Raw genomic sequence first — 25611 nt, forward strand, 5'->3', positions numbered from 1 at the left:
GGAATCTAGGGACATAAGAATGTTCATATTTAGAAAGAGAAAATTGGAGAAGAGGATCTGAGAGATCTATAAACAGTTTCTCCCTTTATGTGTTTAGCAGGAAATTGGTCAGTGTATGCATGTGAGTTAACTGTTAGAGGCTGCAGAATGTACTTCTAAAAGGATGGGATTGAACCCAGTACACAGGGCCTGGATCAGTACCTGTTACTATAAGCCAAAGAGGGCAATCTCATTCACAGACATTGAACGCAGCACTCAGAAGGCTGTTCCACCTGTACTGGAGAATATTTATACTTACACTACCATAGCTGTATCCCTAACTACCAAATTTTAAAAAAGGACCACTAAGGAACAAGTTGCTTCCAGCTAACTGAATGCCATTCCAGAAAAAAGCTGAAGATACTTATATAAATAAAAAATACACAGCAGTCACAAAACCACTGTATCTGGATTCCAACATAGATCTTACCTGGCATGTAGAATACTAGGGAAACACAACACATAATGAAAAAAATTAATTGAAACTGACCTAAAATTGGAAAAAGAAATGTTACCATGAATCAAAGTGTCAATTCCTCAAGTGGACATAAAAGTCTTAAACACAGAAACACTTACTAACAGGTTCAAAATACGTGAAGTAAAATATATGGGGCTGCAAAAAATATAGATGAATTAACAATAATAGTCAAAATTTAAATTCCCCTCTCTCAATAACTGATAAAACAAATAATTTGAAAAGTCATAAGGATATAGAAGACATGAGCAACCAAGTCAACTAATATGAGCTCATTGAAATTCATAGACATACCACAAGCAATGGTGACACATACATTATTGGGAAGCACACACAGATGATTTACCGAGATGGACTATATTACATGTCAAAAAAACAAATCTCATTAAATTTAAAATAATTTAAGCCATGCATGCAAGGTATATTTTTTATTAAAATGAAAATTAAATTATAAATAAGTATCAGAAAAACAAATCTATCATAACCCATATGTCAAAGAAGAATTAAGAAGGGAAATTTAGTATGCTGATTTTAAGTCCTTAGGGTATAAACCAAGGAGTGGGATAGTTGGGTCAAATGGTGGTTCCATTCCAAGCTTTCTGAGGAATCCCCACACTGCTTTCCATAATGGTTGCACCATTTTGCATTCCCACCAGCAATGTATGAATGTACCTTTTTCCCCACATCCTCACCAACATTTAATGTTGCTTCTATTCTTGATAATACCATTCTGATCAGAGAGAGATGAAATCTTAAGAGTAGTTTTGATTTGCATTTCTCTAATTACTAGAGATGTTGAACATTTTTTCATGTATTTGTTGATCAATTGTATATCTTCATTTGTGAAGTTTCTGTTCAGTTCCTTAGCCCATTTATTGATTGGGTTATTTGTTTTTTTGGTCTTAAGTTTTCTGAGTTCTTTATATATCCTAAAGATTAATGCTTTATCTGAGGTGCATCGGTCATGTAGTCATATATGTACATGAGGTAATAATGTTTGTTTCACTCTACTACCCTTCCTAGTCATATCCCTCCAGTCCCTTCACTCCCTTCACTCCCCTTTGGGGATTTGACTTATTTCTCTTAGCATGATATTCTCTAATTCCATCCATTTGCTAGCAAATGCCATAATTTCATTCTTCTTTAAAGCTGAGTAATATTCCATTGTGATCCTAAAATATGTATAATCAGAAAATAAGAAATTATACTCCATTTATATATGATCTCTCAAAATGTATAAATACATTCCACTGTCATGTATAACAAATTAGAACAAATAAAAACTTTAAAAAAGAGGGGAAATTTAAATAATTTTGAAATAAACAGAAAACAAAAAGTATCAAAATGTGAGACATATAAACAGAGCATTAGTTAGGAGGAAATTTAGGACAATCTATGCCTGCATTAGAAAATAAAGAAGGTCAAATATCAAAAACCCTTATTTTCACCTTAACACATTAGAAATAGAAGAACAAATGAAATTAAAAACAAACGGCAAAAAGGAAAGATTAAGCAAAAAATCAACGAAAGTCAGAAAAGCAAGGAAGAAAAGTCAATGAACAAAAGCTATTATTTAAGAGGACCAATAAAACAGATCTCCATCCAGGCTGCTATGAAGAGAGAAAAGATGCAAATTACCAGTATGAGTTATAAGATCAGTGACAGTACTATGAATTACATAAGTATTAAAAGGATCATAGAGGAGTACTGTAAATAATCTTATGACTATAATTTTGACATCTTGGATGAAATGGAAATGTTCCTTCACAACTCATTCTGGAAGAAATGCATATCTCAAATACAATATTTATTTTAAAAGTGAATTTCTGATTAAGTACCTTTCTATAAAACAGACAAATGAACAAATATAAAAGGGCTAATAAGCTATTGTTTGACTTATTTCAATAGTTTAGTACAAGAAGCAATTGACTTGTTACTTTATTTTATCACAAAGGAAATGAAAAACAATATGAATATTTAAATAGACACAGAAAAGCATTTGATCAAGTCCAGCATTCATTTCTCATTAAAACTCTCAGCATACTTGGAATAGAAATGATCCCAACCTGAAAAAGGGCACCTGCAAGAAAGACAGACTTAGTATGTATTTGGCAGTGAGAGAATGAATGTTTGCCCTCCAGGATCAGAAAGAAAAACGTTTACTCTCAACATAGTGATTCAACATTGTTGTTGAGTTTCTAACCAATAAAATAGTACAAGAAAAATAAATAAAACAAACATGAATTAAAAACTTTTTAGAATGAAGGAAATAGTTATTTGCACATGTAAATATGTGCAGTTAATTTTATGTCAACTATATCTAAGTAAAGTTGGTAACACAATATTAATAGGAAGTGTCCACATATAAAAATGCACAAAAACACTAATGCTATGAACTACATCAACAACTAAAGTAGCCAAATTACCACCTTTCAAGAGAACAAAATTTAGCTCTAAATTTCTGTTGTTGCGACTCACATAGTTTTTGGTTCATTGTCTTTGAATTGGGTTGGAAGTCTCCAGTAGGAATACAAGGGATGATTTTATAAAAATAAATTTGATCTGTTTGCTTGCTTCAGTCACTCACATGTGAACAGTATATAAAATACCCCTAAGGCAGAACTAATATTGTCAAAATGGCCATACTACCAAAAATATTATACAGATTCTACAAAATCCTCATCAAGATACAAATGAAATTCTTCACAGAACTAGAAAAAGCAATTATAAAATTCATTTGGAAAAATAAGAGACCCAGATATAGCCAAAGTAATCCTGACCAAAAAGAGTGATTCTGGTGGCACTGCAATACAGAACCTCAAATTATACTAGAGAGCTATTGTTACAAAAAATGCGGGTTATTGGCACCAAAACAGACATGAAGACCAATGGAATAGAATAGAAGAAACTGAGACAAACCCACATAAGTACAGTTATCTGTTACTAGACAGAAGTGCCAAAAACATGTCCAAGGAAAAGGTAAACCTTTTAAACAAATGGTATTGGGAAAACTGATTATCTATATGTAGAAGAATGAAATTTAACCCCTAGCTCTCACTCTATGAAAACATTAACTCAAAGTAAGAATTAGACCAGAAACTCTGAAACTTCTAGAATAAAATATAGGTTCAACATTCCAACATGTTAGCACAGAAACCTACTTCCTTAACAAGACTCCTAAAGCACAGAAATAAAATTAAAAAATCAATAAGTGGGATGGTATCAAAAGTCTTCTGCACAGCAAAGCAAAGAATTAAGAGCATGAACAGAGAGCCTACAGAATAGGAGAGGATCTTTACTGCCTGTTCCTCAGGGCATTAATATCCAAAAATATGAATAACTCAAGAAACCCAAACAAACAAAAAGTCCAACAAACAAAAACAAACCAACAAAAAATGGCCAAAGAACTAAACAGACAGATTTCAAAAGGCCAACAAATAAATGAAGAAAAATGTTCAACATCTCTAGCAATCAGAAAAATGTAAATCAAAAAAAATAAATAAAATAAAAAAAAAAGAAAAATGTAAATCAAAACTACAATGAGGTTTTATCTCACTCTAGTCAGAATGGCAATGATGAAGAAAACAAATAATGAGAAGTACTGGTGGGGATTTAGGGGCAAAGGTACACTCACATATTGTGGGACTGCAAATTAGGGCAAACACTATGGAAAGCAATATGGAGATTCCTCAAAAAACTAGGAATGGAAGCTTTGTATGACCCAGCCATCCCAATCCTTGATATATACCCATAAGATCTAAATTCAGTATACTACAATTACATAACCACTTTAATGTTTATAGCAGCACAATTCACAATAGACAAGTTATGGAATCCACCTAGTTGCTCTTCGATAAATGAATAAAGAAAATATGGCATACATTCACCATGGTTTATTGCTCAGCTATCAAGAAGAATGAAATTATGGTATTTTCCAATAAATAGATGGCATTGGAGACTATCATTCTATGTGAAATAAGCCAGACCCAGAGAGTGAAAGGTTGAATATTTTCTCTGGTATGTGGAAGCTAGTCCAAAATGAGGGAAAAAAGAAAGGTGTGGGGTGATTCCATCGAAATTGAAGAAAGATTAGTGGAATAGAGGAAGGGGACTGACAGGGAAGGAAGGACAAGAAAAGGAAATAACAGTAGAATAGAATGATTCTGACCTAACTTTCCTATGTACATATGCTATAGTGAATCTCATCATCACGCACATTCACAAGGCACTAATAAAAAAAAAAAAAAAAAAAAAAAAACTCTAAATAATAGAAAGATTAGTAGAACAGAGGGAAGGGAAGAGGATAGGAAAGTACAAGTACTGGAAACTGAATTAGAGCAAATTATATTCCATACTTGTATAATTATGTCCAAATGAATCCTAAAGTTACATATAACTAAAAAGAATAAATAATCTAATATAATAAAATGTCCCTAAAAATTTAAGGACAGACACTAATAAGTTTAATTTTCCCAACTTTTGCCCACACTTTTTCTGTTAAAATTCTTTGCTTGATGACCTCAAACTTGTGACCTGCCTAATTTTGGGGTGTATTTGAAAAAATTCTGAATCCTGAACAATTAATTTCTAGTTTAGTCTCATTGTGTGATATCAATTTAAAAACTACTAAACTTTTACCAAATTTCAACTTCTACATTGAGTTCTGATTTCTCTGACTCATGTTTTTAATAATAGCATAAGTTAACTAAAGGTATTTTTGTTACCCATAAATCGACCAACAAACAACAACAACAACAAAAAGATCACTCAGTGATAAGAATGTGTTAGGAAGGCTGGGGCTCTGAGTTTGATCCCCAGTACTGCAAAAGAAAAAAAAAAAAAAAAAAACAAAGAATGTGTTAGGAAAGAAATTCCAAGCTCCTTGAGTGACAGATAATAATATTGAATTATTTATCAAGTTATTGAGTGCCTACTTTGTGATCTCTATTTTAGTCTTTATGTTTTGTGTCTATCCTCCTAAATGAGACATTAGCTGATAATTATTATGTGAGAATAAAATGAGGATCAAATAAATTAGGTGACTTTTCTGAGATCTCAAGTTTGTAAACCAAGCACTAAGAAGCATAATCAGCTGTGTTAGACTTCGAAGTCTCTCCTTTTGCCAGTATGCCACCCTGATTCCCTAAGTCTGTTTGTTTTGCTCCTATAGTAATGGTCATTCACAAGTTAGTGAGAATTCACAGAACACTTACAAGATACTGAGCAGGTTGTTGGTTAGCATTTCAGTTACCTAAACTTACCCAAACCTCACTTCCTTTCTGGTTTGAAAAGTAAGATAATTTGTTAAATATAAACATAAGCAATAATAAAATACTCTACCTTCTTTATAAAAAAGAAAACATGTACATGTATCCCATTTGTTTACAATAAAAAAAAAAAAAAAAAAGAAAGAAAACATGTGAATATGAACTAATAGGCCAAAGGATCTGTGACAGTCGGTCTCCATGATGCCCTGGCAGATAGGTAAATTCTAGCTTGTCTTGTCTGGAAAATCACATTTGGTTTCCTGCACTATTATCACTGGCCTAATTCAGCAATAGGTTGTATCAAGATTAGGACAGAAAAGTAATGAGCCTCTGGCGTCCTGCGAATGCCTCAGGTATGTGTATATGGCTAACATACATTTAGAAAGTTTATAAATGATATACTATCTATTGGCTCAGTGGGAATAATGAGTTATTGGGCCAGCTTGGAGAAACAGAATGATGCATGCCTCTTTCAGATGTTAATAAGGCATGCCCTTTCTGTTTGTAAGACTAGACTCATAAATGCAGGGTTGCTTTGATATTTATGTAATTTTCTCATTGTTCAATATGTGTTACACTGGAATTATTGTTCTGCAAGGTGTAGAACAGTATATCTATACAGTATGTATATAGTAGGCATTATTCAAATATGTATTATTCTATTTTCAGTTACTATGATGAAATACTTGAGACTGGGTAACAATTAAAAAAGAGAGATTTATTTAGTTTTCATAGTTCTGAAGATTCCAAGGGCATGGTGTCAGCTTTAGCCTGGTTCTGGTGAAGCCCTCATTGTGATTGGCATTGCAGTGGTATGAGTGCAAGTGGGAGGAAGAAACCATCATGGACAGGCAGGAAGCCAGAGAGAAGGGGCTGCTAACAAACAACTACCACTCTCAAGAACTGACTCAGGGTTCCACGAGAAGTACCTCAATTGCTTCCATGGGCAGCACCCTAATGCCAAGGCCACCTCCAATTAGGTCCTACCTCTTAAATGTCCCTCTGTGTCTCAACACTACCACATTAGGAACTGTGTCCAACACAAGAACCCTTGGGAAACACTTAAACTATAGACCTAAGTCATTCTCCATCAAGCTCTCAGATTATTCTCAAAGCTATTCTAATAAATCAGTTCATTTGAAGAATAAAGCTGACACCTAATCATGTTACATGTCTCTCAATCAAGCTTTTCTACATATACATTCAATAAAATCAGCACGAGATCTCAAAGGAAATTGTAGATTTCAATTTTACACAAAGGGAAAGGAAATTGAAAGACAGCCTTCATTATTTTGTAAACTTGAAAGCTTCTTACAGTTGGACAGAGACTCCACAGTCATTGCATCCATTAATTGAGCCTATTTATGTGATTCATATCTATCTCTCAACTAAATTTCAACTTTTCTAGCTATGTTCAACTTTTCAATCAAAAGATGTCGTTTTTTAAAATTTTGATTCTGTTATACGAGTCACAGAAGTGAAACTTCTGGTTCTGTGTGAAAGACAAATATGAAAATTAACACTTCCATGATTTCATACAAATCACTAAATAAATGTTTCCCAGGACAGAGAGATAGACAATCCTGGTAGACTGGAAAGAGCACAGATCTCAGAATCAAAATGACAAGTTTTGTGGCTTGATGACTCCATTTCTGAGCTCATGACCTTGGATAAATCTCATAATAACATGAGCCCTAGTTTTCTCCTCTGCAGCAGAGATAATGTACCAAATTTTGACAAAACACTTTGTCAACTGCAAATGACTACATAAGTTTACAGATGCTCCAGATTGTATAGTAGATATGCTACTGAAAACATCTTTTAAAATTTATATTCAAGTTTACACATTTAGTATAGAATTTATCTAAATTCACATTTAGCTGTCAGTTCATCTAAACTCACACTTTTATATCACCCTAAATGAAACTTGCACAGATTTTTGCCAGATATTTTGCTAAATTTGGTATCTCAATACTTTCATTTTTGAAAGAAAATATGGAAGAATTAATTTTGATCATGGCACTTTTACGATTTGCCATTTATCTGATTAAAATAGAAAAAGTTTATATGTCACTCCTAGTGAATCCATTGAATTCTTATAAATGATATAATTCCTTCATAATGTCCCCCAAACTAATTTTTAAAAATAAGATAATATAAATATAACCAGCAAAACTTATTTTCCTATTATTTATATCCTTGCTTTTCCATCCCCTTTGCCTTTTGAAAATTCATCATAAGCTGGTCAATGGCTACCTTTGCATAGAAATATTAGGAAAAAAATCTTTGGAGTTTGGAAAACTGTGGGTTTTAACCTGACTCTTAACCTTGAAATGTCAGACAAGTAGCCTGACCTTTCTGATCATTGACTTGTTCACTCATAAAAATGCAGAAAATAAACTTTAATTTACTAATTTGTTATGAAAATTAAAGGAAATACATGTCCATGTTTGACCCAAACCAAATTCTATTCCCACTATATACTGTCTCCTCACCATCTTACTTTTCTTTCTAAACAGAATGAAACTTTTCCAGGTGTATCCTTTGGAGGCATGAATTCCTAAGCATATATTCTCAGTAGGAAATACAGTGAACACTAAGAAAATGACTTCTGCAATGTGCAGAAGCCAAAAGGCACAAAAATTTGTCCTATTCATAGTCCTTTTCCTTTAAACCCTAGAAAATTTAGCCTTGTAAGGAAGAAAAAGGTATCTTTAATTCAGACATGTAAGATCTCATTTTAGAAAAATATGCACATGTGCAGTATTGCCTGCAGATAGGCATCACAGAAGTCAGGAAGTTTGTCAGTAAAAGTAATGATCCAATGACTTCAGCTGAGCTTCCAAAAGGTCACTACATTAGTGTTAAAGTGGTCAGAAGTAATGAGATAATTAAACATCTGTCTCTAGACCCCATCTGAAAAGAGGTGCTCTAAGTTTCTGAAAGCAAGTCATCGAATAGAAGTGAAAGCACAGGATTTGGACTTCTTCAATACTCCTGTTTCTTATTTAAAAGTGGTTCATAACTTCTCCTGAATTCTTTGCATCTTTGGAAGTTTTCCCAGGTAGCTAAAAAAGAAAAGGAAGAATATGGCTTGGGAAGTGGGTACTGCTTGAGCAAGTAGCCAGGACAAAGAAGCTGAGGTTTCACTGCCGCCTCCTGCAATGATGTATAAACCAGATCCTTAGTTTCTCTGCTCCTTTTCCAACACTAATTTACTTTAATTCTAAACAGTGTCTTCATGAATTATCACTGTGATACTCCAGGTGATCTTCCCAAGAGCCATTCTAGTTTTACTTTAGATCCACTTCTGTTCTACTCTTGGGTTAACCATCAGATACAAACCTTGCTCTTGCATTTTTCCTGCTTGATGTCTCCCATTACTCCATTGGCATCAGGATGAAGTTTAGCTTGAAAATAAATGACTTCAACTTTCCAACTTGTGTTTTCAGATTGTTCTCAAGTCACAGAGAATTGCAACATCAAAAGATCCTCGAAATAGCCTATGGGCTTTGGAGATGAGTGAAGTGAAAATAACAAAGGAAGCAAGAGTGAGCCACAAGTCTTGTTGCATGAGTGATACTTGACAGTGAAGCATTGAAGATTTTGTTGTTGTTGTTTTTTATTTTTTATTTATTTATTTTTGTTTTGCTTTGGTGAGTTGCTCAGATTGGTCTGGAACTTAAGATCCTCCTGCCTCAGCTGCCCAAGTAGGTGGAATTAGAGTTGTGGTACCTTTAAGGAATACAGTGGACTTGACATGAGAAGACTTCAACCTTAGGAGTATTTGAAAGACAGAAATAGTTGGATTAATCAAGACAACTGATGAGAAAATTCTAAGGCATTAAGAAAGTTGAGTTTTGATCCTGGAACAGCAGTAGATAGAGAGATATGGTCTGCAGGTGGTGATCTTAGCATTTCCCCACATAAACTACCTCTTCTCCCTTCTGAACTCATTTGTTCCTTCTCTCCCAGACACAAAATATAAGTCCAAAATAAAGATTTAGTAAAGACTGAGTCAGAGAATTCTAGATTCCCTGATTTGCTATATGAATTCTATTATGAAACTAATTGTGTCCAATGCTTTACAGCAAAGCTTGCCTGTTGATGAGTCTTAGGGAAGATCATTTCAATGGAAGCTGTCACTCTTCTGAAGTGAGAAATGGTGTTCCCTCAGACTGCTGTTTGGATAAAATCAAGTGACTTCATCTAACATATCTGGTTGAACAACAAAGAAATTTCTCAAGTACTGAGATTACAGTGGTCAAAAAATAGATGTAATCTATGTCCCCAGGGACTGCATGTTAGTTGGAAAGATAATGCAAACAAAATAATTTCAGAAAAGATAACTCACACTCTGAGAAGTGACTTATTGTGCCTTCACCCCTGTGCTACATGTAGTTGAGCTTATGATCTTGTGAATAAAATATACACAATAAAGATAAAAATGCCAATTGATATTTAATTACTAACTTCATAAATGCAATGATTAAAATATAGGAAAATGTAACAAAGGTAAAGTTATTTTGGTAATAAGGAAGAGTGGGTTGGGGAAGCAACATCTACACTGGTATGTGATAGGTGAGTAGGAATCAGCTGAGCTAAAGAATGTAAGATGATTCAGACTGAAAGAGCAGCATCCAAAAGCATTGAGGCAGAGAAAGGGTAGTATGTTTAGAAAACTCAAAGAAATTTCAGCTCAGCTGGCCCATGGTGAAATAGTGTGACAGCAGACAAGACTGATTAAAACTGACATCTTAACAACATTTAATCTTCCAATTCATGAGTGTGATACAGCTTCCCCTTTAAATTTTTTTTATTTTTTTCCTCAGTGATACTGTTTTCTATTTTTGTTTATTTCTATTTCTGCCTTTCTCTCTCTCTCTCTCTCTCTCTCTCTCTCTCTCTCTCCCTCCCTCCCTCCTGCCTCTCTCTCTCTCTCTCTCTTCCTCTGTACCTTTATCTCTATCTTTCCCACTTTCTGGAAACTCGGTATGTATTTCTCTAGTTTTCTGCTATTTGTTAAAAATGTTCCTGAACATAGTGGTATTGTGACATATCCAGGTATTCAGAGGGTCATTTTGGTTTTGAAATTCATATTCTTCAGATCTAGGAAGTTTTTGTAAAATATGGTTTACCCATTTATTTCATTCATTTTCTGTATTCTTTCACAATATTTCTCATTCAAATATTAGGGCATCTTGAATCAGTTCTTATATTTTCTATCCTATGTTTTTCCAATTCCCATGCGTTTTTGTCCTACACTTATGTATTTCCTAAAATTGTTACATCATATATATACACCGATAAAAATGTTTTATTTTCCAAGTTTCATTTTGAAACTTTTCCTTATTATCTTCACTTTTGTTTCTTTTTCTTCAGGATACAATATCTTCTGTTACATATTTGGAAGATATTACTTCTAGTTCTTTAAGTTCTCATCTAGCTGGTGCCCTCCAAATACCTTTTAGATTAGTTGATTTTGTGTTGTCTTCCATATGTGGATTTCTCAGATGTCTAGTGATGTACAGTGGTCTCTTCATATTAAATGGTGGAGCTTAAACAACGAATAGAGACTCTTGCTCATGACTGGGAGCTGTCTTTTGTGATTCACATCAGGAAGTCTTAATTGGGCTATTTCCTTGAGCCATCATTGATGTTGGGCTGGTCTCCCATCTCAGGGAAGAAGGTACTTCCACTCTTCTAAGTAAAGAAAACGATCTCTCTGAATTCTAGAATCCTACTGGAGAAGAGAACTGTGGCTGTCCACATTTGGTGTGCAAACCCTGGCTTACTTCCCTATTTTATGATAGTGACCTACCTCCCAACTCCCTGTGGGACATCGATCCACAGCTTTTCTCTTTTTTGCTGTACTCTGAAAAAAATATAAATTTTTCAACTAGAAAAATGTGATTCTGGGGTGTTCAATGCTTAAACTAATTTCTAACTATTCTTGCTTGCTGTAGTTCTACCATCCATTCCAGCGTGCGGAGCTAACTGCCAGCACAAATTTCTGAACTTCTGGAGTGTTTTGTATTGCACATTGGGTTGCTTTTTTTGAGAACTCAGTTTACTTTCTAAATCATCACCTGTCCATTTTAAAATTTATGTTGCTATCATCTCTTCTTTCAAACTTTTCATTTTTGTGTGATTTAGGAGGGAAAAACCCCTTTATTCGATTTGGATATTCAGGAGAAAATGAAATTAAATGCCATGATTCAATTTGTTGTTTGGATTGGATTTTAAGGGCTCCACAGAAAGTTCTGTTGTGGTGCAAGAGAAGGATTGAGAATATTAGCAGTTGGGGTAACATTTCTCAAATTACAGAGATAAATTACACAGAAAGATCCTTCCATCCCTTTGGATCTCTATGTGAGTTCCCTTTTCCCAACAACCTATGCAGAAGAACTCTGACTGATTTGAAACTTCTAAATTACTAACCAGCATCCTTGTGTGTTTGGATAGGTCTGTAGGTACCTATGTTAAACTGGATACTCTTCACTGTTGACATTTTTTATGAGTTCTGTATTTGTATGTTTAATTTTAGGGTTTGATAGACTACATGCATAGTCTTGTGTATAAATCTAAACATGTGTTTTAATCTTAGGTATACAGCATATGAGTTAATTCCTATGAGTACATGTGAAAAATACAACTTGTGACCAAAATACAGTCTGAGACTAAGTACCCTACAGAATTCTGAGGGCCTTCGTCTGTTTTTCTTTTTTTTTTCCCCTCATGTTCTCATGTACAACTTTTTATTTTTTTACCTGTCTGTTGGCTATTAAATTTACCTTCAGGACCATCAGAGTTATTTCAGTTAACAAGATAAACAAGGAAGATTAATCTTGAATCCTTTGTTAAGAGTTGCTCTTATTTATCGCGGAGTATTCTTCCTTGATTTACACCATGACTGCCAGTTGATAACAAGGCAAATGCCACCCAAATGAGGCTGAAAAAATTTGCTATTTCATCCATATTGTCAGTTAATTTTATTTTATTTTTTCCTCCAGAGGCACTGTATTTGTACTAGCACAGTCCATTCAGGAAGACCTGAAGCAGTCTTGTTGCTCTGTTTAAACTATGTCACCTTAAATATATATATATATACATATTTTTAAAATTTATTTTTATTGTACACAAATGGGATACATATTGTTTCTCTGTTTGTACATGAAGTAAAGGCACACCATTTGTGTAGTCATACATTTACATAGAGTAATAGTGTTTGATTCATTCTGTTATTTTACCTTAAATATATTAATTGAGAAATGAATTATATCCTGAATTAGCAATTGAACATTTTCTATGACACTTATCAATATGAGGGAATAGATATCATTCAAAATACAGTTGTAGGTCTCTCTCATAAAATTCTAATGAAGTTCACAAGTGAAATTGAAAATATGAATCACAAGTCAGTATAATGAATACTAGAAATATACAAAAGCTGCTTTGTGCTTTAAATATGGATAAGTCACTCAAAATATGAAAGAGGAGAGACAAGCTGGTCTCAAAAGATTACAGCTTCTGGAATTAAGATAAATTCAGGAAAATACTGACTCTATTCATAAGAAAGATTACCATTGTATATTTCTAAAGGAATATTGAGAGAATATAAGGTGACTTGAATCAAAGTTCAAATGAATCTACATATTTTCATTGATATTTTCAGTCATCTCCCTATTTTATTTCACCTGTTAACATGCTGGGGCTCAAGCACTAAAGTAAGCTTTAACCAAACTGTACATTTTGAGTTACAAATAAAATACATTGCAATCTTGAACAGTTACTTTGCTCTGTAGGTAGATGTAATTACTTCATGTAGAGGAAAAAGACAAGTCTCATTGTAGGTGTCAAGCTGGTTTTCAAATTCATCTCTTCTCCCTTTGAAATAGTATCCTTAATAGTATACACACAAATAAGAGAAGGCTTGCAAGGTGGATTACCAAGACTCTTACAGTTGCAACATAATTTAGGGCCAACAGAGCACTGGTGATTCAATTTCCTATTCTACCATTTTATTTTATTTTACTTTTTTATCAAAACAAGTTATAATACATTGTTATTATTTAATATCAGAAAGTATTTCACTTTCAAAAAATGCTTTCTTCATTATACTTACTTATCAAACTTTAGAACTAAATATTTGATACATTTTTGTTATTTTTTTTAGACCTTAATACATTAGTATTTTTTATTATATTGTATTCAATGTATAGTGCCTGCAATAGAGCAACCAAATTGATACTTGTTGAAGGAATAAATGAAAAAAATATTTTTAAAATAAATCCAGTCAGCAACTACTGCAAACACATAGGCACACAAGTATTGTAAATAATTACTTATGCATATAATTGTATTGCTTATTTATTTTTTCTCCTTTCATTTAAGACCTTTGAGAATTTCATTAACCCTTACAGACCTGCACTTGGTTGCCACTAGTCTTAACATGTATTTGGATGACTAATGTCCATTTCAGTCATCTGGACTCGTATCTGTCCTGCTTTTGCTGGACAAGGAGGATTAAATGTCATAATGCTCATAAAAGCATTCTGCAATCTTTAAACACTAACTAGATATAATGGATTAGTGCTGTTATAGTTGGGATATTGATTCAGAATGCACAGGAGTAAATTCTAAAGTAAACCTAAAAAAACACAACTGAAAAACCTTGTCTACTTGGAAATAATAAGATTCTAAATAGTTTTAAAAGTAAAACTTCTTTTAACACTCCCATAGGAGTGTTAACCATTGACCTTTTTTTGGTTATTTTGCTACATCATTCAGCCTACTATAGAAACTGTAAATAATGTAAAAATGGAGGTGTCAGGTTATCACAATCTCTTGAGACGCCTGCATTAAATGTAGATACATGTTAACTTTTTTGATAATCTTAGAGCTAAGTTTCTATTGTAGGGGGTTAAAGGTCTATTTGTAATGGATTTTAAAAAAATAACAATCTCTCCTCAGGACTTATAGAAATAACAATTATCTATTTTTGTTTGTTTGTTTAAAAAATGAGGACACATGACCACTAAAAACACAGATACTCCTATGTACCTTCAAATTCATTATCTGTTGTGGCATTGGCCTCTACTTTAATTGAGCTCCCCTCCCAGGCCACCTCCTGGTTTCTCATTTGATCTCCTCCAGCCAGCGCTTCATTTTCATACACTGAACATCTTTTATGTCTCAAATGACTCACCCTATGTGGTGCTCATGTTTCATGGAGGTCTCTAGAACTTTCACATTTTAATTTTCTTCAAATCTATCGAAAACTTCTATCTATGCAAGACTTAGTTTTGGGACAAATGAAGAGTCAGCTGTTCAAAGTGGATGAGATGAGATTGAACCCATGGACTTGTTAAATGTTTTAAAATTTTCACTTCTAAATTTAAGACAAAATAATTGGCAGATTCAAGTCATATGTTAAAGGACACTGGATGCCAAATTATGTTGTTGAATACAACAGTGAAGGGAGTCAACTAAAATTATTTTTCAGAAGGACAATACAATGTTTTTTGGAAAAAAATAACTCTCATGAAAATAGGAAGATGGATAGAGAAGAAAAGAAATGAAGCATTTTTAATCCATGTCATCAGTCCAATTTAACAAATAAGAGGAATAAAAATAACTTTATTAGAAAGACTAATATGTATACCCAAAGAGTACATTCCTTATTATACTTAGCACATTCAGTTATTTTAGATAAAATTAAATCACTTGGGGATGAATAAGGAGATATTTCAAAATGCATCTTCTCTTCCAATTGCTTTGAACATTATGTTCCAGGATGATGAATTAAAAAAAAAAAAAAAAAAAAAGTCCTCCTTTGTTCTTTGTCTCTTCTGCACTGACAAACACAGCATTAGAGTTTGTACTCCTGACTCTCAACCAACTCTCCTCTCACTTAGCCTATGATGCTCAGGAGCCCCTAATCTTCAAGAATTGAAAATAGAGTTTATGTACAAATGACCTCTAGTCTAGTTCTGCATAAATATCGAAAGCATAAGTCTTAACACAGCTGTATAAGTAAGCAGAGTCATCTTCAGAGATGAAAAACATCTGGATCAGTAGTAAGCAAAGTTTTTGTGTAAAGTCAGATAGTAAATACTTCAGCCTTTAGAGGATATATAGTTTCTGTTACAGATAATCATTATTGCCATTATAGCCCCAAAGCAGTCAAAAACATTATGTAAATGAGTGTGACTATGTCCAGTAAAACTTTATCACATCTTTTATGAATGCCACCAAACCTTATCAGTTCTGTGCAAAACAAGGGAAGAGCTGGCTGTGATCTGGTTTTACTAAAGAATAATATTCTGTTTGCCCTTCATTATCCCTGGGTGTTTTCAGCTTCAAATGTTGTATTTATTTGAACCTAAAATTTCATTGTGGTTATTTCCTATAAAAATAGTAGTATCTTTTGAACATTCCATATATTCTCATTAAATTTTTGGTTTATAGAAAGTTAAATTGCTTCATGTGTTTTTTTTTTTTAAATAAAACAGCTTTTTTTTTCAGAATAACCTCAAATTATTAAATTTCCCTTAGTTAAAGATTGTCTACTTGAGCACTAGAAAAAAATATTTTAATATATTGTAAGAATCAAATTTGTTCCTGAAGTTAAGATGACCAATGACTCACAGATGGTTTACTGTGGTGGGTCAGGGTAGAGCTACTGACCAGTGTCCTCTAGCACTTAATGTCTGTCAGATCTTGAGCACATTAGTTGTCTCTCAGTGCCTCAGTTTCCTCAGCTATAAAATGAAGTTAATAATAACTTCCAAATATGATTGCTATGAAAAATCAATAAATACATAAAGAAAAATCACACAGAACAATGTTTGCTAAACAAAGAACACTCTACAAATAACTATTATAATCCAATTATTTAAACAGTTCATCTACCCAAAGCTACCAGAACTTTTTGAGATGCAGAAGGCTTCCAAGTGATATAGATCTGAGAACTTACAGGAAACTCAGGCAGTATGAAGATTCCCCTTTAATCCCTGATTCTTGCAATCAAATCAGAAAGATTTCAGACATGACACTCAGAATAACAGATATGAGTTTATTAAAAGGGATGGGAAAGGGGGAAAGAGAATACTCTAAGGGAGAGACAGGGTCTTCTTATAAAGGAGAGGGGCAACATGCCTCTTCTACTCTCCAGTTTTATGGGATCCCAGGGAAATTTCCAGGGAGTCTAGGTCTACCTCTTAAGTTTTGACTGACAGCAGGATCCCCTCAGACTTTGGAGTCCATTCTGCTGTGACAACCCTAGGTTACTGACCAGTTTTAATCAGAATCGGTTCTTACAGATTTGTTTAGTTGGGAAGTAACCTTATCTCCCTGCATTCTAGGATCTGCTCTGTGTAAAGGTCACAAAAGTTCCTCCCTTAGGGAGACTTGTGTTCTTGCTGGGAGCCTGCAGATAACAGGCAGTTTGCTGAGGAATGTAACATACCCATGGATTTAAACCAGGCATTGCTTTTTAAAAGTGAAAGCATATGGAGGTCTGTATAGAGGGCCCATTTTATGGAATTGTTCACTTAACCTGATGTTCCCACCACTTACATCTGTCTGTTCCTTATCAAAAGCACCAGTGTTAAGTACAAGAGGTTACTATAGTATCATAGGCTGATCACATCCTATACATATAAATCCTTCTGTGTCTAATAACATCAGGACCTCTGTTCTGTTCTACTCTTGGACATTTCTGGGTTTTTAAAATTTTTGTTTGTTTTGACCAATAGCACCTTCCAACTTCCAAGGTGAAAAATGTCATTTAAGATGCAGCAGCACATCTAGAAATCTTGGTGGCCGTGGATGAAATAAATACTGTCCCTGAGCTTCAGATTTTTCATCTCTACATTCAAGATAATTTTTGTTTTGAGATATGAAAGAAATATCTTAATCTTCAAATTTCAATAGGGGTGTTTCCACTCTTGAGGAGTGAAGAACATGGAATGGAAGCTCATAGCTTCTCTCTACCACCTGTCTCTTTCTTACATAGAGATAGATTTTCCTACATGGTGAGACCAGAGAAGAGAGTAAGCATGTGTGATTTGCCTCTTCTTTTGGAAGAAAAATCTGTTTCATTTACTTAATAGTTCTCTGTTTTTCTGAGAACTGTCAATCTAACCCAGGGAACTCCATTCCTCAATATTTAGAGATGGTATTAGGAAGTTCATTTAGTTATAGATCAGATATTTGGTCTCTAGTTAATATACATGAATCGCCATGACTCATTCTTTTAGGTTTTTAATTTGAAGCCTGTACTTCTGTTTAATAAATGTTTAAAACCCTAATTGTGATCATTTGTTTCAGTACTTATTGGATCAGTATATGTACAGATGTTAAATTTGATTCTATTTTAATACTATTTTTCCTATAGTGTAATCAAATCTTCCTCTCTTCATTGTTCATAACACATGGAGTGATATTTAAAAGATAATAAAGAAAACCATTTATTAGCATCTTGAGTCTTCTTGTTTTTCCGTCTCCAATGACAACTTCTCATCCTAATGTCAACCCCTGCACACACACACACACACACACACACACACACACACAAACTTTTCATTAATTTAATCCTTTATCTTACCTGCATCCCAAAATTAAATAATCGATTAAATAAACCAACCTCCCTGACTGTCCCTTGAATGAAGTATACAAATGTACAAATCCAGTTACAGAAAAAGATATCTAAAAAGTAGAGTATGGCATCTCTCAAATCACCATAAGTCAAAATTAAATGATAAGAGAAAGAATATGTTAAAGGTATGTCAATGAACTACTTTCTTTAATTTATAATGAGATTTTATAAATTAATCAGGAAAAATAAACAGAAAAATGTGAATTAAGTACATGAATAAGGAGTGCATAGGTTTTAGAAAAAAATAAATGCATCAATTATTGACATTGAAAAAGATTATGTCACTCATTTATAAAACTAAGTGTTCAAATATTATGTTGATATTTTACTTATAAAATTAGCAAATATCAAATAATAATAATATGCTGTGTTGATGAAGATACAGAAATATAACGGCTATTCACTGAGTAATTTGGTTTACCATCTAAATTATTTTTCATGATTATAAACTACATATTTGGAAAGAAATAAAATTACTGTTAAAATACTTTTCTCTTGGCTGAGCATGGTAGTGCATGTCTGTAATCTCAGCAGTTTGGGTGGTTGATGCAGGAGGATTACAAGTATAAAGACAACCTCAGCAATGTAGAGAGGCTCTGAGCAACTCAGTGAGACCCTCTCTAAATAAAATATAAAAAAGGATTGAGGATTTTGCTCAGTGGTTAAATACCCCTGGGTTCAATCCCTAATACCCCCCCAAATACTTTTATCTTGAGATCAGTTTCCCCTCAAAATATAGTTCATCATTTTCCATTCTTTATTAGTTGAACTTTCTAAAACACTGATTTATATGCCATGGGTTCATTTTCTCACTTCCCATTTCTTAGCCACTTATTCTTAATCTGTTATTTCTCCATTCAGCCATGTCTTACTAAATTAGCACCAACTTTCTCTATCTCAATAAATCTAAAAGGCTCTTTCACTATTATTTGCAGTAGATCTTCTAATTCAGCTGACCACTCCTTTCTCTCTTCCATTGCCTCATTTGATATGACTCTCTTGGTTTTCCTCCTACATCTCTGGATTTGACTTTTCACAGTTCACCTTTTTTCTTAACCAATAAATTCCAAGGTCCGCCAAAGTAAGTTCTTAAACTTCCTGTCTTTTAATTCTGTGTAACCATGTTGTTAGTTAATAAGCCAGTTATTCTGTTCATTTACTCAGTTCTCTTCATTGCCTATTTTTCTCCTTGAGCTCCAGACTTGTGTATATTATTTCTTGATTATTTTTATGTTTGAAAAGCACATTAAGTCAACTTATCCAAAACTCAACTCATTTTCTGCCCTATAGCTTATACTTGTTTCTTTTTCAAAGATCTTTTTCTCCACAAAGTTACTGTCTTTCACTGTTTACACAACACAAAACTGTAAGCGTCATTCTTGACATATTCCGCACGCTCTTGCACAATATCAAACACATCGTCAGCTCCTATACATTTTCTAGTCAGTAAATAAGTCTTAGACTTGCGTCTTTTCACCGTCCTTAGTCTATAGGGGTTCCATTTATGTTGGAGCACTAGTTCCTCTGCATCCACCTTATCTCTTCTAATTCACATTTTATGTTCCATCAATATTTTTTGGAAAATTGTATCTATCATATTCACATTCCTACAAAAAGCCTTTGCTAATAAAATGATAAATATAAAAATACTACAAGGCCCAATATGGTGTCTCACTCTCCTCTTTAAACTTCTTTTACACAAGCTTTCTCCTCATATTATCTGGGCTCAACTTCAATTTTTCAGAGAGCTTTGCACGTGGTCTGAGGCAGATGCCTCTAAGTAAGTGGCTACTCAGACACTGAACATTGTATGATTAATGCTGTCTCATTAATTCAACTATAGATAAGCAGAAAAACAAAATCCAGTCAAATTAGGATGTAGTTTGACTTTTGTATTATAAATTTATCATGAACATTTCTATCAATTATCAAAGCATTTTACTAGGTTTCTTTAATTTACAAGGATAATGAAAGAACATGAAACAAAAATGAAACAAATTTAACTTAGTGATGAAATATTTATGTAGCTAAAAGACTTCTTGGTGATGCTTGGAATGAGTATGTGTAATCTTAATTTTATCAACTTTTTAGTCTCTTTGCATTTCAATTTTCCCTCCTATGAAATAGGGTATTTAAGTTTTGACATGCCCAATATTTTAAAGTATTAAATGAGACACTGTCTCTGTTACTCCCTTCTGATCTCCCTCTCCATCACCCCTTCTGAAACTCAATGAAAATAATTTTTCCCACCCTGCAATTTCATGACACTGAATAGTCTAGCAGAAGACAAGTATACTTGCTTTCAAATGGCTTAATTTAGAACAGATATTTTAGTGATGTCCAAGGATAAAGAGTGATATCTATTTCTGGATAATAACTACCATGATAGTTTTAATAGAACAATTATTTCTAATTATATTGGTAAAGATATTTATTAGTGTAAACTCTTATCTTTCCTGTTTTGAAAATATTGAGATTTTTCTTAAAATTCAAGAAACCTTTTGAAATTTAAGTATATTTCTTCCTTTTGTGACTTGGTAATAATCATATTGATGAACAGAGATTCTTTTTTTTTTTTTTTTTTTTTTCAGTACTGGGAGACTCTTAATTCAGACTTGTAGTTAACCATAGACAAATAAACCTACCTTCAAATAGTTAAATTAATAAGTTCAAAGTTCATACTTGGAAACAAATATAAACTATAAATAATGAATCTCTCATGATAATTTCCTATGTCTAGAATGAAGACAGTGCATTCATTTAGATTATTGATCTCATCCTGCTCTAAGGGCCAGAGTGATTAACAAGACCATTTCAGGGACCTGAACAGGACATCTTTATTGACAATGAGACTACAGATTACCCAGAGCTCAACCGAGAAGATGCAGTGGCCAGGTCCACGTCACTCTAATGTTCTATTGATGTGGAGCACAGATGGCCAGTTGCAGTGATGGATGAAATTGTCTCAGCAACAGAGTTGTCTTAGTCCTGCTGAACACTTTCACTGAATGACCTATTAAAACATAGCTGACCCAAAGCAGCTGGAGAGATTTATGAGTAACTACAGCTGTAAAATAGGGAACTTCTAGAAAAGTCTGAAGACAACCTCTTTTATTATTCCTTTGATTTCTGGTTCATCAGAACCATTCATATAAGAGTTGGGAGAAAAAAAGGGGGAAAAAGAGAGACTGGGAGTCTATATGTAAGCAAAACTAATCTTAAAAAGTACTAAGATGAGTTACAGAGTGAAATGACAATTTTTTGAAGGTAACTTTGATACAAAAATACTTACTTATATTAAAATTTTCTAGGATTGCTTCTTCAAAGACCCAGGGCTAATGTAGAACTATTAATTTGCTATCAAATTATAAGTCCTGACCTGTTTTTATTCTACAGGAGATAGGTAGTAGAGAAAACCACTTGGTTATGAGTCATGGAAATTAAGTTATGTGACTAGGTATGCCATCCACATTTTGAGGGTTTAAGTTTTCTCATTGGTACAATGAAAGAGGGTAGATGTTCTACCTTTTTAAATTTTTTTACAACTATTAAAATTTGCTTTTCTGTTCCATAGCACTATCAGTTAATATTTATTGAGACTTAGAGTCCTTTTCTATAAAATAAAGCATCATGCAGATTGTTCTTAGATGTACTTTTTCATAGCATTTGTTACCTCCTACTTGTCAGTCCCATAAAAGTAACAATTATTGTTTGTTTCATTCATTGATGTCCCAAGCAGTGTAACACATAGGAGACGCTCAATATTTTTCAACTGAATGATTAAATAAGATGATGTATGTGAAGTGCTCAACATAGTTACTGGCACAAAACATTTGATAAGTGATCCTACTGGATAAGTGTTTATGAAAAATATTTTTATTAGAGGTAATTTATTAATTACCTCTAAGATGTGGTAATAAGTATGAATGTTTCAAAAAGAAGTTGAATGGAACTTAGGACCATACTGTGGTTTCCAAATATCTGAAAGAGTAAACATGTTACTTTTGAAGAAAAGAACGGGAGCCAAGAGTTGAAAATAGCAGTGATATATCTTTAAAATTCAGAGTAAGGAAGACTTCTAACAAAAATATTCAAAAACAAAATGAACTAGTGCTTGTGCGAATGCAAACTATGCCACAACTAATCAGTGAAGGGACTTAAAAATATAATTAAAGGTTAAACATTATTCTTGCAGGAGTTAAGTGACTTGGCAATAACTTCCTTTATATAGTGTACTAAGAATGAATTTTAATATATGTAAAATATATAACTAACTTCATGGTATAGCTAGCAATAAAATCATAGATGGAAAATTGAAAATATAGTAAAGACCAATTTTTTGGCAAATAATACCAATCTCGTCATTTAATACTGGCTATAGCAGTAGATTGGAACTTGCAGAATTCTTTACCTGTTAAACAAAACAGAACTATTTAATGCAAGCTTTTTTGCTGTTGTTTAAATCCCAGTAGTAACACTGCCCTTGGGAATGAGAATTGTCTCTGGGTATATTCTTGGGGTGTTTCACCTGCCAGGTAGGGAAAATTTTAGATAAAATGTATAACATCGATGAAAAAGAAACCTCACTCAATACTATTTTTATGAAGGATGTGTGACCTCATACCAAAATAGCCTCATCAATCAGATCAGACAGAAAAGAATTAGTTACATAAAGTGACTGTCAGAAAGTGTCTCAAGCAGGAGCTGAGTTTGACCAAAGAAGGTCACTTAAGCATTTGGAAAATAAAGTATGTTCTCTTTAACAAGACATCAAAACTCGACAGCAGGTAAGATGTTTTTCTATTGTGGACAAAAATACTAAGAAAGGCAGTGGTTTCTAAGGCTTTTGCTGTTCATAAATTGGCTGCTTCTTAAGACACCATGTGATATGTGGTAACCTCGTAAAACAGTGTGGAATGGTAGAAACTTACATGTCCTTGATAAACCCTGATGTTACATCTCAGGAGTGAACATTTCATTCACACACACAAACTATAGATTCCACTTAGTTATTGTAATATTTAGTTGTTTGAATCAATTGGGCCACAGGTGCTCAGATATTTGGTCAAATGTTATCATGCCAGTGTTCATGAGAGTGTTTTGAATAAAACCTTTTGAATCAGTAGGTTGAGAGTGTCTTCCTTCATGTGGAAATGCTTCATCCAATCAACTGAAAACCTCAACAGAAGGAAAAGGTTGAGTGAGAGAAAACTTTTCTTCTGACTGCATCAGAAGAAACATTGGTCCTTCCCAGCCTTTAGACTTGGGCTCAAACTTTGGATCCTCTGGAGTCTGGAGGTTGATGTCTTTCAGACTGGAACTTAACACTGTCAGCTCCTGTGGTCCTCAGCCTGTATTCAGACTTGAACTACATGGTCAGCTTCCCAGATTTCTAGCTATTTATAGCCTCCTTAAACACATGAACTAATTCCTTACATTAAACCTCATACATATATTTTAAGTGTATGTATATATTCACTTTTTGATTGTTTCTTAAGAGAATTTGACTAATACATTGATTTAGTAATATTAGCAGGTAATGGACTGACCTGTGCCAATCAAGTGAACTTTCTGGCTAATTAAAATTGATCCTTGTAAAAGTTAATGTTTTAGAATCTTGTCTAGTAACAATGCACACAAGATGATCTGATAAAGTAAGTTAATTTACCAATGCTTTAAAAATTAGTTCTAAAACAATTCCTTATTTCAAACCCCCAATTCTATGATTCTGTATTATATACTAAGCCCATATAGTCATTCTCACAATCAACTTCAAAAGCAACAGAAACAAGTATGATATGTGTTTGTTTCTCATGATAACTACTCAGGCACTTAAGAATCCATCTCATTTAATTATATTTTTGAGGAGGTAAGGACTTATCATCTTCAGCTGTTGATTCCTGTTATCTTTATTAATCAGGACAAGGCATATTTACTTATTTTCCATGATTTTCTTCAGTACTGGTACTTTATATTTAAACTCTGCTTCCATTAAACATATTAAAATTCTAAAGCATCTGTCCTCATGCATCGAAAGATACCCTTGAATGCTGCCAAAGCCCTGGCATTAACTGTATGTGGATTTTCTCATCGTCACTCACCTGCCCAGAAGCAGAAATTCTCCTGCAAGACCCAGGCGTCTCATAGCCATCAGCAGACCTCTCACTGTCATGCCCTCACAGAAGCAGGCCACCACCCGTGCCTTGGGCAAGTGACTTCTGAGTTTTTTCAGCAACTTGTCGAAGCTCTGCTCCCCAGCATTGCTGTAGATTTTATAAGAGTGGGCAATGCAAATCCCTTCCTTGGCTGACATATCTTTGAAGGCTTCCATTCCACTTTCACCATAGTTGCCTGTGTGAAAACATGGATAAGCAAAGGAAAAGTGAAATGAGAGAATTGCATTAATTGGTTACACTCAGGATACAAAAGGGTTAAGAGTGTGTCGGTCTCTTGATGGTTTTGGACTTGGAATTAGAGAATCTGAATTTGAGGTTTTGTTCTTTCACTAACTTATTTGTCTTGGACAAGTGAACAATCAAATTACTTTGCAAATACATGCATTGATCTTTTATATTTTTATGGAGACAGAGACTATTATAAAAGTTCAAGCAATTCAGCTTCTCCTTTTGATTCAAAATAGTTCATTTTTAAAAACTTATCAAGTGTTACTGATTTTTGTTTGCCATTTTTAAATTGAATTTACTTTTAGCAAACAGATAAAAAACAATATCAAGCATACTAATGGATAACATGGGTAACATATAATGCTTTGATATATCTATAAATTGTATAATGTTTAGCTCAGGTTAGACATATCTAGCTCCTCAAATTTTTACAATTTCTTTATGCCAATTAAAAAAAAATCTAGCTTTTGAACTGTGCAGTTCATTATTGCTTTCCTTGGTGACCCTGCTGTGCAACAGCAGAAGAGAACTTACTTACTATCTAACCATAACTTAGCACCTATTGCTTGGTCCTTTCCCTACATTATGTATTCTACATTCTCTTCATGATATATATCCTACACTTTTGTTATAACATTTTTTTTTTTATTATACAACATGATGTTTAAAACAGCTTGGAACAGCTTATGTGTATTGGGGAAAATTATCACAAAACTCAAAATAAGATTAATAGAATCATACTAAAGACAAAAAGAAGTTTTCTTT

General features: G+C 33.5%; 1 protein-coding gene across 4 annotated transcripts in view; it reads right to left on the minus strand.

Annotated features, from left to right (window-relative positions):
- The window catches only part of Grm5 (glutamate metabotropic receptor 5), a 462620-nt gene that overhangs the window by 261181 nt on the left and 175828 nt on the right, over window positions 1–25611 (minus strand). For all 4 annotated transcript variants that reach the window (XM_047516832.1, XM_047516831.1, XM_047516835.1 and 1 more), the window contains one exon: window positions 24544–24793. In XM_047516832.1, coding sequence (XP_047372788.1) covers window positions 24544–24793 — 250 coding nt within the window. The remainder of the gene's footprint in view (window positions 1–24543; window positions 24794–25611) is intronic.

This window comes from Sciurus carolinensis, chromosome 11, assembly GCF_902686445.1.
Source record: "Sciurus carolinensis chromosome 11, mSciCar1.2, whole genome shotgun sequence".
Lineage (NCBI taxonomy): Eukaryota > Metazoa > Chordata > Mammalia > Rodentia > Sciuridae > Sciurus > Sciurus carolinensis.